The sequence below is a fragment of the Adiantum capillus-veneris genome, chromosome 19 (genome assembly GCF_014529385.1).
Source record: "Adiantum capillus-veneris isolate H3 chromosome 19, ASM1452938v2, whole genome shotgun sequence".
Classification (NCBI taxonomy): domain Eukaryota; kingdom Viridiplantae; phylum Streptophyta; class Polypodiopsida; order Polypodiales; family Pteridaceae; genus Adiantum; species Adiantum capillus-veneris.
The window spans coordinates 62429393-62440787 of NC_140949.1; the positions used below are offsets into that span (position 1 = coordinate 62429393).

Below are 11395 nucleotides of genomic sequence, written 5' to 3' on the forward strand. Positions count from 1 at the left end.
AATCAACTGGATAAAGGGAAAGGTCCATTATCCTCAACTATGACTGAAACAGTTCCTATCATTTCTCAAAACCCTCTACAACTGGTTAAAAAGGATAAGCTACAGCAAATGCAAACTCAGAAATTGAGAGGGCATCTCTCACTCACCAAAACTGATTATGCATCTCTACCTTATGTGGCTCCTGTGGCAATATATGAACCAGTTGATTCTGATCCAACAACGGTCAAAGACAGATGTTCAGTACTGATACAGACCTCTTGGAATACCATTGTCAGCTGTATGGGACAATTGGTGGAAGTTGCTGGATCAGAAGATGAAGTTAAAAAGCTTAAAGCTGAATTGGCAGAAGCACAGCATCAGATTGCCACACTCCAGAAAGCCCAGGAAGCACAGAACATACAACACAGGGTATTGCAAGCTCTGTCAGAGAGAGCTCAGGAGTTGTTGAACAAAAAGTTAGCTAAAGCTGAGTCTGAAATTATGATCATAAAGAGTCAAAGGAATGAAGCATCGAGAGCTACAGAGCGAGTTGAAATGGGGCTCAGAACGAAGTAGACAGAATTTAGGAATTTGCTATTACACCATACAGCTCTGAAGCGTTCGCAGACGGACAGATACATCTACAACAGCTTGTCTGAAATTTTGAACCCCGCAGGCAATGCTGTTTTTTATTTAGAAAATTTAAAATCCTTGATGGAAAGTCTGCAAAGTGATTTGCAGGACAAGGTGAGTGAATTCAACAATGCTCTGATGAACCAAGCCATCATGGATTATATTGAGCAGTAGACATCCCCAGAGGAGGATGAAGAAGAAGAAGAAGATGAAGCTGATAAGGAGGAGGATGATCAAGAAGCCGGGCATACACAGGATGATGATGATTCCCCACCACCATCTCCACCTCCAGGACCAGGCAATGATGGGAAAAGACCAGATGAAGGATGCCAGTCACAGCAAGACAAACCTGACCAGGCTGAGGAACAGTAGGAAAGACAGGAAACAGAACAACAGTCGGGTCATCCGCAGACTGAAGAACGGCAAACCAGCAACACTGGAAATGAGCCACCTGATCAGTCCCATCACAGCAGAGAGGCTAAAGGAAAAATGAAGGCTCAGGATGAAGGACCAGTGAAGGATCATCAGCATTCACTGCAACTCATTACCCTAAATAAGCAGCTAAGACATCAACAGGCCTCCATCACCAGACAGTATCTGGAGGATGATACTCTGTGGACTGATTTAGAAAGGTTCCAAAGGCTATATGTAGGAGCCAGAGAAATGGTAGAACATTGGAAATCTGCTGCTTTTCATGATAAGGAAGCTTGTAGACTACCGGCGCATCCCAGTACAGTTCAGCTGTTGGAACGAGTTCCAGAATGGATACTCAATGCTGATGAGAAAGTGGTAAACCCGCACTGGCAAAGACAGTCCACTGCAGATTGTCAGTCTTTGGCTTTAGAACTGGAACTTCTGCTGGGTAACAAACCAACTTACCACTGTATGAAGGACGTTAGGGTCCAACTTAAGGATGTTCTAGTTCAACTGCAAATTGCCTGAGGTGTTTTGGACCAGAGAATGAAAGCCATCCTGGAAGACCAGACAGCCACTAGCAGAGGACCTCAAACTCGCATGTCAGTTGGAGCACATGCAACTGCTCTCCGTACCCTATTCCAGCTAGTCAGAATTACTAGGAAGATGATGCAACAAGAGAACCAGGCGGTTCTGAATTTCCTGGAATTTGTGCATGATTCTCCAGTTCTCTTGTATGTTGTTCCAGCAAGAGAAACTGAGTTGCCAAGATTCTTTCCAGCACTGTATCCTCAATATCAAGAGCCAGTTGATCGACTCACATATTTCAAAATAATTGATGAGCTTCAGGATTGGTATGAGCGATCAACTATAGAATGGAAGACTTGATAGACATTGTTCAATGATGTTCTTCAAATCAATGATATCCAGGCAATAAAGGAAGATCTACAGAGAATTCAGCTGTGTATGGGTTAGTGGAAGATTCAGGTCAGAGGATTGACTAGGATTACTAATCAGTTACTGCAGCTTACAGTCGAATCTTCCAAACTGCCTGAGAAAGACATTGCAGCAAAGCCGGGTCTAGCACCGCAGTACAAGGAGATGGCTGAGATTCTGTTCAAAGCGCGCGTCAAAACAAATCAACCTCTTCCACAAGGATGGATCCATACTACTTCGCATTGTCATAAACTGGCCAGAACAAGACTGACCAAGGGCAGGCGTACACTCTATGATCCTGACACCAAAACCTATCATTCTCTCACACCTTATGAGGTAGAGATGACCACAGAACGGCGGGATCAGCTGGAGCAGGAGGCCATTTACCGACTGATTCAGAAGGAGAATGCTGATGCTGAAACTTCTCAGGCACCAACACGGTCAAAGAGCAAGGGCAAAAGGAAGACGGTCCAATGGAAGGATACTGGGTAGTGCTATCTCAGAATTCGGGGGCGACTTTTCTTTTCAGCAGGCAGAGAGAGATAACCTTGGCCTTTTCAGCTGCCTCTCGCAATCTGTGAGCTTTCTAGAGCTCTGCATCCTTCACCATCTTCTGGTGGATTGTCAGAGTCTGACATTGAGAAGATGGATTGTCAACATCAGAACCAGACGATGGATTTTTCAGTTCAACATCAGAACCAGACAATGGATTTTTCAGAAATTTTGGAATCTTGCCAAAATTCAAGAAAGAAGGAAAGGATGTAGACGGCTGGCGCGTCACCATGTGGGAACGTGTTCTTAGAAGATGGATAGTGAATCACTTAGTAATTACTAAAGTAATTACTACGGTAAACCCGAAGCATATAAATAGGGCCCATTACTTTGATATCGGGTTGGCAATTGTTATCACTTGTATTAACGCTTTGAGCTATAATTGCATTTGAGCATCAGTGGCAGTATTATCGGCTACATTTTCCCTCTCTGTAATCATATTCACTGTAATCTCAATCATGATATATATATATTTCAGTGATACTGACTTCTCAACAGTCTTCTGAATCTGAATCTGAACTTTACTCCAGTCTTTAAATCTGATTCTCATTTCAGTATTCATATTTCAGTCTAGTCACTGATTTCTGTCTAGTCTGCTGTCTGAACTCTTCCTACTCTAAGTAGCTGAAATCCTTCAACACTGGAATTAGCTGTTTTAAGAGATCATCTCCAATTCCAACATGATAGCTACAAAAAGTACATTGATGAGAAACGTCGACAAATAAACTTCATGAAAGGGGAAGAGGTATTTTTACATGTGCTAGAATATTCAGAAAGTCTGAAAACTGGGACAACACCTAGATTATGTTTGACATATTGTGGGCGTTTTAAGATACTCAAGCCATGTGGAGATATGACTTATAAACGCTCTTACATGTGCACTCTCGTATTCATTCGGTTTTTCATGTAAGTCATTTATGTAAACGCTTACATAGGGATGACAATGTCATTGACCAATAGATTTTTGTTGATTGCATTCAATATCCAACCCAACCACATGAATGCGAGCGTATTCTGCACTATCATGATTTACATATTCATCATCATGTGCATCGTCAAGCATTAATCAAGTGGAAAGACCGACATGAAGAAGGTGTCACTTAGGAAAACATTAATGTTCTTAAGAAGAAATTTTTCACTTTTGTTTTCAAGGAAGCAAACACTTCTCTAAGGGGGGGATAATGTAAGGCCAAAGGTCAAGTCTGAAACCAAGCTCGAGGGTTGTCTATAGAAGAGGCAAGAGGTTAGGAGGAGAGTAGTTTTTCAGAGCCCAAGGCCTCACAATGATGAACGCCTCGTTAGTCTATCCACCATAGGCATTACAATCTCTTCAAGCCAACCCTCCGTAGTTTTCTTAAGATTAAGACCTTCCCCTACAGATTACAAGCTTGTTGGGGAAGCAATTTCTTCTCTTGCAAAGTGTATACCACATTTTATGTATTTATATCACATAATATTACAATGATTAACTTAATTTTTTGAACTTAAAGTCAATAATCGAGGAGCATAAAAAAACAAAACAAAACAAAACCATTTCATCTTTATTTATATGTATGAAATATACAAGGCTCATCCTTGGGAACCGGCACTTTTTATCATATTTGGTAGTAAAGATTGTTTGTGCATATAAAACATGGGTGAAGTATGAGTTAATATAATTTCTCTCCACTCACAATTGTGAGTATGACAAAAAAAAAATTGCAGATACACAAATGTAGATTAGGAAGGATACTCCTACAACAAGAGATAGATGAATAGCTATGTTTTTAGTCTTAGTAGTGGAGCTAATGAGGGAGAGTACGAAGAAACAACCAAAACAAGCATTGTCTAGGATGAAACACAATATACAAAATTGCCACAAATATTGTGAGTTAAGGTACATTCTATTAAAACCTAACATTAATTGTGGCAACACTGACTATGTGTTAAGGTGACTTCAATATGGTCACTTTGGCAACTTTAGGCAGGAGTTAGCGTTCTTCTCGTTCCGGAACGCCTGTTACAAATGCCGCAAGATTGGTCATTATGCTAAAGATTGCCATAAGATTGATGGTGCCCGGAATCAGCAAGTCAAGACAACGTGGAGATGCGTTACTAGAGATGTCAAGCCTAATAATAATATCCCTAGGTCCGAAGATAAGGCCGAAGAACACGAACTATCGGGCATGAAGACAACGGAAGAGAAAGATTGTCTGCAAGTGGAGATGCAAGATGGAACAGTGACGCCTAGCAACCCGCTTACTATTGAGGCCAATACCGAGACAAGGTATGTGATGGCAGAGTCACAGGATAAGCCAGAACCGCTTGCCAGTCCAATGGGAGTGACGATGGATTCCAATCAACTTAGCTCTAATATTGAAAGTGATAAGAATCAGAAACTTGATCTTGTGAGCCATGTTGTTAATGTTTCACGCTCTATGAATAACATTGTAAGCTTGCTTAAACAAAAGAGAAAGAAAAAATGAAATTGAGCGTAATGACAGTTTTCTTCTACTCGGCATTATATCTCTTGGACATTGACTTGGTGATCAAGGGGAGTGTTGTGGCAAGGCTAACTCTTTGATGGCAACCCCGAGTCAACCTAGGCTCCTTTTGGTAGTTGGTCACATCCGCCACACCATTGGACCGTGCATGCATTACTTCTTTTTTTTCCTGAAATCTAGCTCATATCTTCAACGTGGAGCAAGAACGCACACTAGGATTTTTGCGAAGCCTGATTTTTCCATTGCAAAGTAGATCCTGCAGGCGAAATTGGAAGCTGGCAATCTATTATGTCGTCATAGTATTGGCCTTCTTATCTTAGCTCACTTGGTAGAGCAAGAGTCCCTTGTGTCTAAGGTCTTGGGTTCAAACCCCCTTGGCAGTTCGTGTGACATACAGCCCTAAGGGGGTGCTCCCCTAGTCCATATGATGAACATTCTCCAATCGGGAAGACTCACCTTAAGAGTCGGGCTGCCTCCACCTATGCGGTTGGTGTGTGTATTGTAGTTGTAGGTAATTCTCCAAAAAAAAAAAAAAAGGAGAGAGTTTGAAGAGGAGAACTTTTAACATCGGAGGAAGCGAAATAAAAGGGACAGTGGACTAAGTCACAAGTTCGAATCCATGAATCCACGATCATCATCCCATACAACGCAATCCTGACCACTCGGAACTCGCATGAAGCACCTTCTAAAAGTTGAAGTAGCGCTGCAGAGCATTAGAGCAGAGAGAACTCCTCGCACACATGGCCGCTACATTAACATAATTCATTTTTACGCTAACCTGGCAAAAGCCATAGCTTCTCACAGCATCAACGAGTCTCTGCATATCAAAATCTCTGACCTTTCCCATGTGTCATCAACCTTCACAGGCCCATTAGACGAGACAAAAACGCATGACACATTCCTACATTCAGAGATCAAGCCTTGTGGAACCCCACCGAAAGGCCCGTTTTCATGCCAGCCTTACCGAAATTTAGACAATCTGCACTCACTTCAATAAGAGAAGCCCCAAATGCCATGGTAACCTCCACCTGTCGATCCTTGTCCAGCTCCATCCCTTCTGAAATGTCGACAACAAAGCTTCCTTCCTTGATCACTTCCCCATCTCTCGTGTATTTGGGATGCTTACTTGTGGAACTCCACAACTCAATCTCCATTACGTGTTGGCCATGTACTATAGGGAAATATATTCTTTTGACTCATAAATCAAGCTGCACCCGCTCTCCTGTCGTCACGAAAACATCGATGCAACTTTTGTAGTACCAATCCCCATCATCACCAACATAATAAAGATCAAAAGGATCATTCACTCTCAAGCCCCTGCAATACAAAATACCATACGTCCTCTTAGCAATCCTTGAAAGAATAATGTCCTTCTTCACATGCAACTGAATAGCCCCATGACATATGGCACTGCCTGGATCTTCGGATATTATCATCTCTTCTACCCTATCAACCCCATCACCAACAAATCTCATCAAATCATGAGATGTGTGAAAAGATGGATACCTTCCAGTGCTAGGATCCGGTGGATAGAAGCTCCCCTCTGTCCATATATCAATGTGTTTCTTTCCCTCGTTGCGAAGTTGTTGTGCTTCATTTGCAGTTATAACTGGTATTTGATAGACACTCCGCGTAGTAGCATATTCCTGGCTTATTAGCTTAATGTTCAAGTGAAACTTGCGGTTATCACTACTGGAAGATGTATTAGTCATTGTAAGTAATGAAGGAGCAAAAAGTATAATGGAAATAAGGTAGCAGCAGAACAAGGTGCATCAGAGAAGAAGAGAAAGCTCACGAAAGATGAGAGAAAAAAGAGAGATTCAAAAGTGGAAACAACTATTTGTCGCCAAGTGAAGTAAATGAAAACAAATTTCGAGGTGAGCCACAAAGGAATGTGAAGAAAACGATATCTTTTTGGAATATTTAGAGATATGTATCTAAATACGCTTTAGATTGCGTAAATATGCTTTAAATGACCAAAACGGACAAATTTGAAGCCATTACCATAAACGGCTCTGCTAATTAGTAATTTAACCAATTCCTTACACAACCCTTTTTGAGTCGTTTTTGACCCTAATGGGGACGACAATGTCATCGAACAATAGATTTTCATTGATTGCATTTAATATCCAACCCAGTCGCATGAATGCGAGAGCGTTCTACACTATCATGATTTACATATTCATCATCATGTGCGTCGTCAAGCATTAATTAAGTGGAAAGACTGACATGAAGAAGATGTCACTTAGGAAAACATTAATGTTCTTAAGAAGAAATTTTTCACTTTTGTTTTCAAAGACGAAAACGCTTCTCTAAGGGGAGGAGAATGTAAGACCAAAGGTCAAGTCTGAAACCAAACTCAAAGGTTGTCTATAAAAGAGACAAGAGGTTAGGAGGAGAGTAGTTTTTCAAAGCCCAAGGCCTCACAATGATGAACGCCTCTTTAGTTTATCCACCATAGGCATTACAATCTCTTCAAGCCAACCCTCCGTAGTTTTCTTAAGATTGAGACCTTCCCCTACAGCTTACAAGCTTGTTGGGGAAGCCATTTCTTCTATTACAAAGTGTATACCACATTTTGTGTATTTATATCACATAATATTACAATGATTGACTTAATCCTTTTGAACTCAAAGTCAATAATCGAGCAACATTATAAAAAGAAACAAAACAGAATAAAACCATTTCATCTTTATTTATATGTATGAAATATACAAGGCTCATGCTTGGGAACCGGCACTTTCTATCATATTTGGTAGTAAAGATTGTTTGTGCATATAAAACATGGGTGAAGTACGAGTTAATATAATTTCTCTCCACTCACAATTGTGAGATAGATGAATAGCTATGTTTTCAGTCTTAGTAGTGGAGCTAATGAGGGAGAGTACGAAGAAACAACCAAAACAAGCATTGTCTAGGATGAGAAGCACAATATACAAAATTGCCACAAATATTGTGAGTTAAGGTACATTCTATTAAAACCTAACATTAATTGTGGCAACACTGACAATGTGTTAAGGTGACTTCAGTATGGTCACTTTGGCAACTTTAGACAGGAGTTAGCGTTCTTGTCGTTCCCGAACGCCTGTTACAAATGCCGCAAGATTGGTCATTATACTAAAGATTGCCATGAGATTGACGGTGCCCGAAATCAGCAAGTCAAGACAACGTGGAGACGCGTTACTGGAGACGTCAAGCCTAATGGTAGTATCCCTAGGTCCGAAGATAAGGCCGAAGCACACGATCTATCGGCCGTGAAGACAACGGAAGAGAAAGATTGTCCGCAAGCGGAGATGCAAGATGGAATAGTGACGCCTAGCAACCCGCTTACTATTGAGGCCAATACCGAGACAGGGTATGTGATGGCAGAGTCACAGGATAAACTACAGCCACTTGCTTGTCCAATGGGAGTGACGATGGATTCCAATCAACTTAGCTCTAATATTGAAAGTGATACGAATCAGAAACTTGATCTTGTCAGCCATGTTGTTCATGTTTCAAGCTCTATGAATAACACTGTAAGCTTGCTTAAACAAAAGAGAAAGAAAAAATGAAATTGAGCGTAATGGCAGTTTTCTTCTACTCAGCATTATATCTCTTGGACATTGACTTGGCGATCAAGGGGGGTGTTGTGGCAAGGCTAACTCTTTGATGGCAACCCCGAGTCAACCTAGGTTCCTTTATGGTAGTTGGTCTATAAGGTAGCACCCTTCATCAACCGATGTATCTCGTATATTTGATCAGATGTGGTGGATATGGTGGTTGATGCCATGGCGGCTCGGATTGAGCATGGCTTGCTATGTAACTTTTTTTGTTTCTTAATACATTTATCACTCACAATTCGTGAGTCTGGGAGAAAAAAAAAAGATGAAAACCTAAACAACAAATACTTGTCAAATAATAAATTATCCCAATCAAGGATTAAACGCAATAAGGCTTGTTAAACTGCTAAGGTAAGGGGGCCAATATAGTGACGGCCCCTAACTCTATGTAGTTTACGGGCTAATAATATAACGCTTTCTCTTTTCCAAAAGCGTGACACAATAGCCCGATTGGTTGTGTGGCACCGCTTAAAGCTCCATGTCTCGGGTTCACATCCGCCACACCATTGGACCGTGCATGCATTACTTCTTTTTTTGTTTGAAATCTAGCTCATATCTTCACTGTGGAGCACGAACGCACACTAGGATTTTTGCGAAGCCTGATTTTTCCATTGCAAAGTGGATCCTGCAGGCGAAATTGGAAGCTGGCAATCTATTATGTCGTCATAGTATTGGCCTTCTTACCTTCGCTCACTTGGTAGAGCAAGAGCCCCTTGTGTCTAAGGTCTTGGGTTCAACCCCCCTTGGCAGTTCGTGAGACATATAGCCCTTAGGGGATGTTCCCTTAGTCCATATGATGACCTTCTCCAATCGGGAAGACTCACCTTAAGAGTAGGGCTGCCTCCACCTATGGGGTTGGTGTGTGTATTGTAGCTGCAGGTAAAAAAAGCACAAGTTCGAATACATGAATCCACGAGCATCATCCCATACAAAACGCAATCCTGACCATGGTCAATAATACTCGGAACTCGCATGAAGCACCTTCTAAAAGTTGAATAGCGCTGCAGAGCATTAGAGCAGAGAGAACTACTCACAGACATGGCTGCTACATTAACATAATTCATTTTTACGCTAACCTGGCAAAAGCCCAAAATGTTGGGATGTAAGTTCTTAGCCATAGCTTCTCACAGCCTCAACGAGTCTCTGCATATCAACGAGACAAAAACGCATGACACATTCCTACATTCAGAGATCGTCCCTCTGGTGGCATTCCATCAAGCCTTGTGGAACCCCACTGAAAGGCCCCTTTTCATGCCAGCCTTACCGAAATTTAGACAATCTGCACTCACTTCAATAAGAGAAGCCCCAAATGCCATGGTAACCTCCACCTGTCGATCCTTGTCCAGCTCCATCCCTTCTGAAATGTCGACGACAAAGCTTCCTTCCTTGATCACATCCACATCTCTCGCGTATTTGGGATGCTTACTTGTGGAACTCCACAACTCAATCTCCATTACTTGTTGGCCATGTACTGTAGGGATATATATTCTTTTGACTGATAAATCAAGCTGCACCCGCTCTCCTGTTGTAACGAAAACATCGATGCAATCTTGGCAGTAAAAATCTCCATCATCATCAACATAACGCAGATCAAAAGGATCATCCACTCTCAAGCCCCTGCAGTACAAAATACCATACGTCCTCTTAGCAATCCTTGATAGAATGATGTCCTTCTTCACGTGCAACTGAACAGCCCCATGACATATGGCACTGCCTGGATCTTCGGGTATTATCACCTCTTCTACCCTACCATCGAAGGCCCTTTGAACACACTTCCTCAAATAAGGAGACGCAGAAAATCCACCCACAACCATCAGAACACGAACCCCTTCTATTCGCTTGTCTATTAAGCTTAGCACTTTCTCAACCTCAGGGTGAAAGATGCCCATTATTTCCCAATCTTCCAGTCTCAATTCATCATAATAGTCTTCATCCTTAAAATCAATTCCGAGGCTACGGTCGTACTTCTCCCAAGCTTCACTCAGCTTTCTCGGAAGTAACAGTTGGGCGGAGAATCCCTCACCATCAAACCCTGCTTTAATTCCCTGCCACCACTCAGATATTTTGAGGACTACAGATGTATTTGAGCGGCAAAATTCCTTAAAACAGCCTATTTTCTGACAGGGATGCCGCTGTCTAGGGCAGGTAAATGTGAATGCTGAGGAGGAATAGATGTGGAAGTCGAAGGGGCGCCTCCTGGTTTAGCTGCAGAGCGGGCGGCCTGTGTGTAAGAGAGGAGGCCAGACCAACCCCAGTCCAGGAGCTGGAAGGGGAGGCCAGGCGCACTAGGGGGGGCGTAGAAGAGGCTGGTCTGCGTTTTGCAGTAGGGTTTGGCGCCGGCCCTGCTGGCACCAGGCCATTCGTACAACTTAAAGACGTCGTCTGGCTGGGAGGGCTTGGCATAAGCAAAACCGGAGAATGTGGTTCCGAAGTCTACAGCGACCACAACCCTGGCAGAAGAGCCTGCTGCGCTTGCACCGGGCATGGCGTTACACAACGTCGAGTACTTGGCTGGCAATGCAAACAGAAATTACTGATGCGGAACAGCTTCAACTCTCTCAAGCTTGCTCACCTACACTAGGCCTGCCTATAGGCAAGACCCACTCACAACAGTCGACAGTAAAAGTTCAACCAAATAATGCTTCGTACATAAAGTAGGAAGCAGTGTAAACTTGTGCAACTAAAAGAAGCCTTTTTTTTTTCCATAAAGGGCGAGAAAGATTTTTTATAATTACTTTGAACCGATGTATTCTCTGATGGTTTACATTGAGTGTATCCGAGCTACATTGATTTTTA

The 11395-nt window shown here is 42.2% G+C and overlaps 1 protein-coding gene and 1 pseudogene across 1 annotated transcript; both read right to left on the reverse strand.

The window, feature by feature from the left end:
- Positions 1–4820: 4820 nt before the first annotated feature.
- Positions 4821–9460, reverse strand: LOC147434133 (uncharacterized). Its single transcript, XM_086490725.1, has 2 exons — positions 6504–9460; positions 4821–6314 (listed from the first exon to the last, which is right to left on the reverse strand). Exons 1-2 carry the CDS (start codon positions 6707–6709, stop codon positions 6194–6196), a joined length of 327 nt encoding a protein of 108 aa, XP_086346851.1. The 5' UTR covers positions 6710–9460; the 3' UTR covers positions 4821–6193.
- Positions 9461–9645: 185 nt separating this feature from the next.
- LOC147434134 (uncharacterized) lies at positions 9646–11200 on the reverse strand (annotated as a pseudogene).
- Positions 11201–11395: the final 195 nt, after the last annotated feature.

Excerpts from the sequence above, each read along its gene's own strand:
- LOC147434133 (XM_086490725.1), bottom strand. The coding sequence starts at position 6,709 with ATGACTAATACATCTTCCAGTAGTGATAACCGCAAGTTTCACTTGAAC. Across the intron at positions 6,315-6,503 it reads CCGGATCCTAGCACTGGAAG|GGGCTTGAGAGTGAATGATC; the intron begins GTATCCATCTTT and ends TTTGTATTGCAG.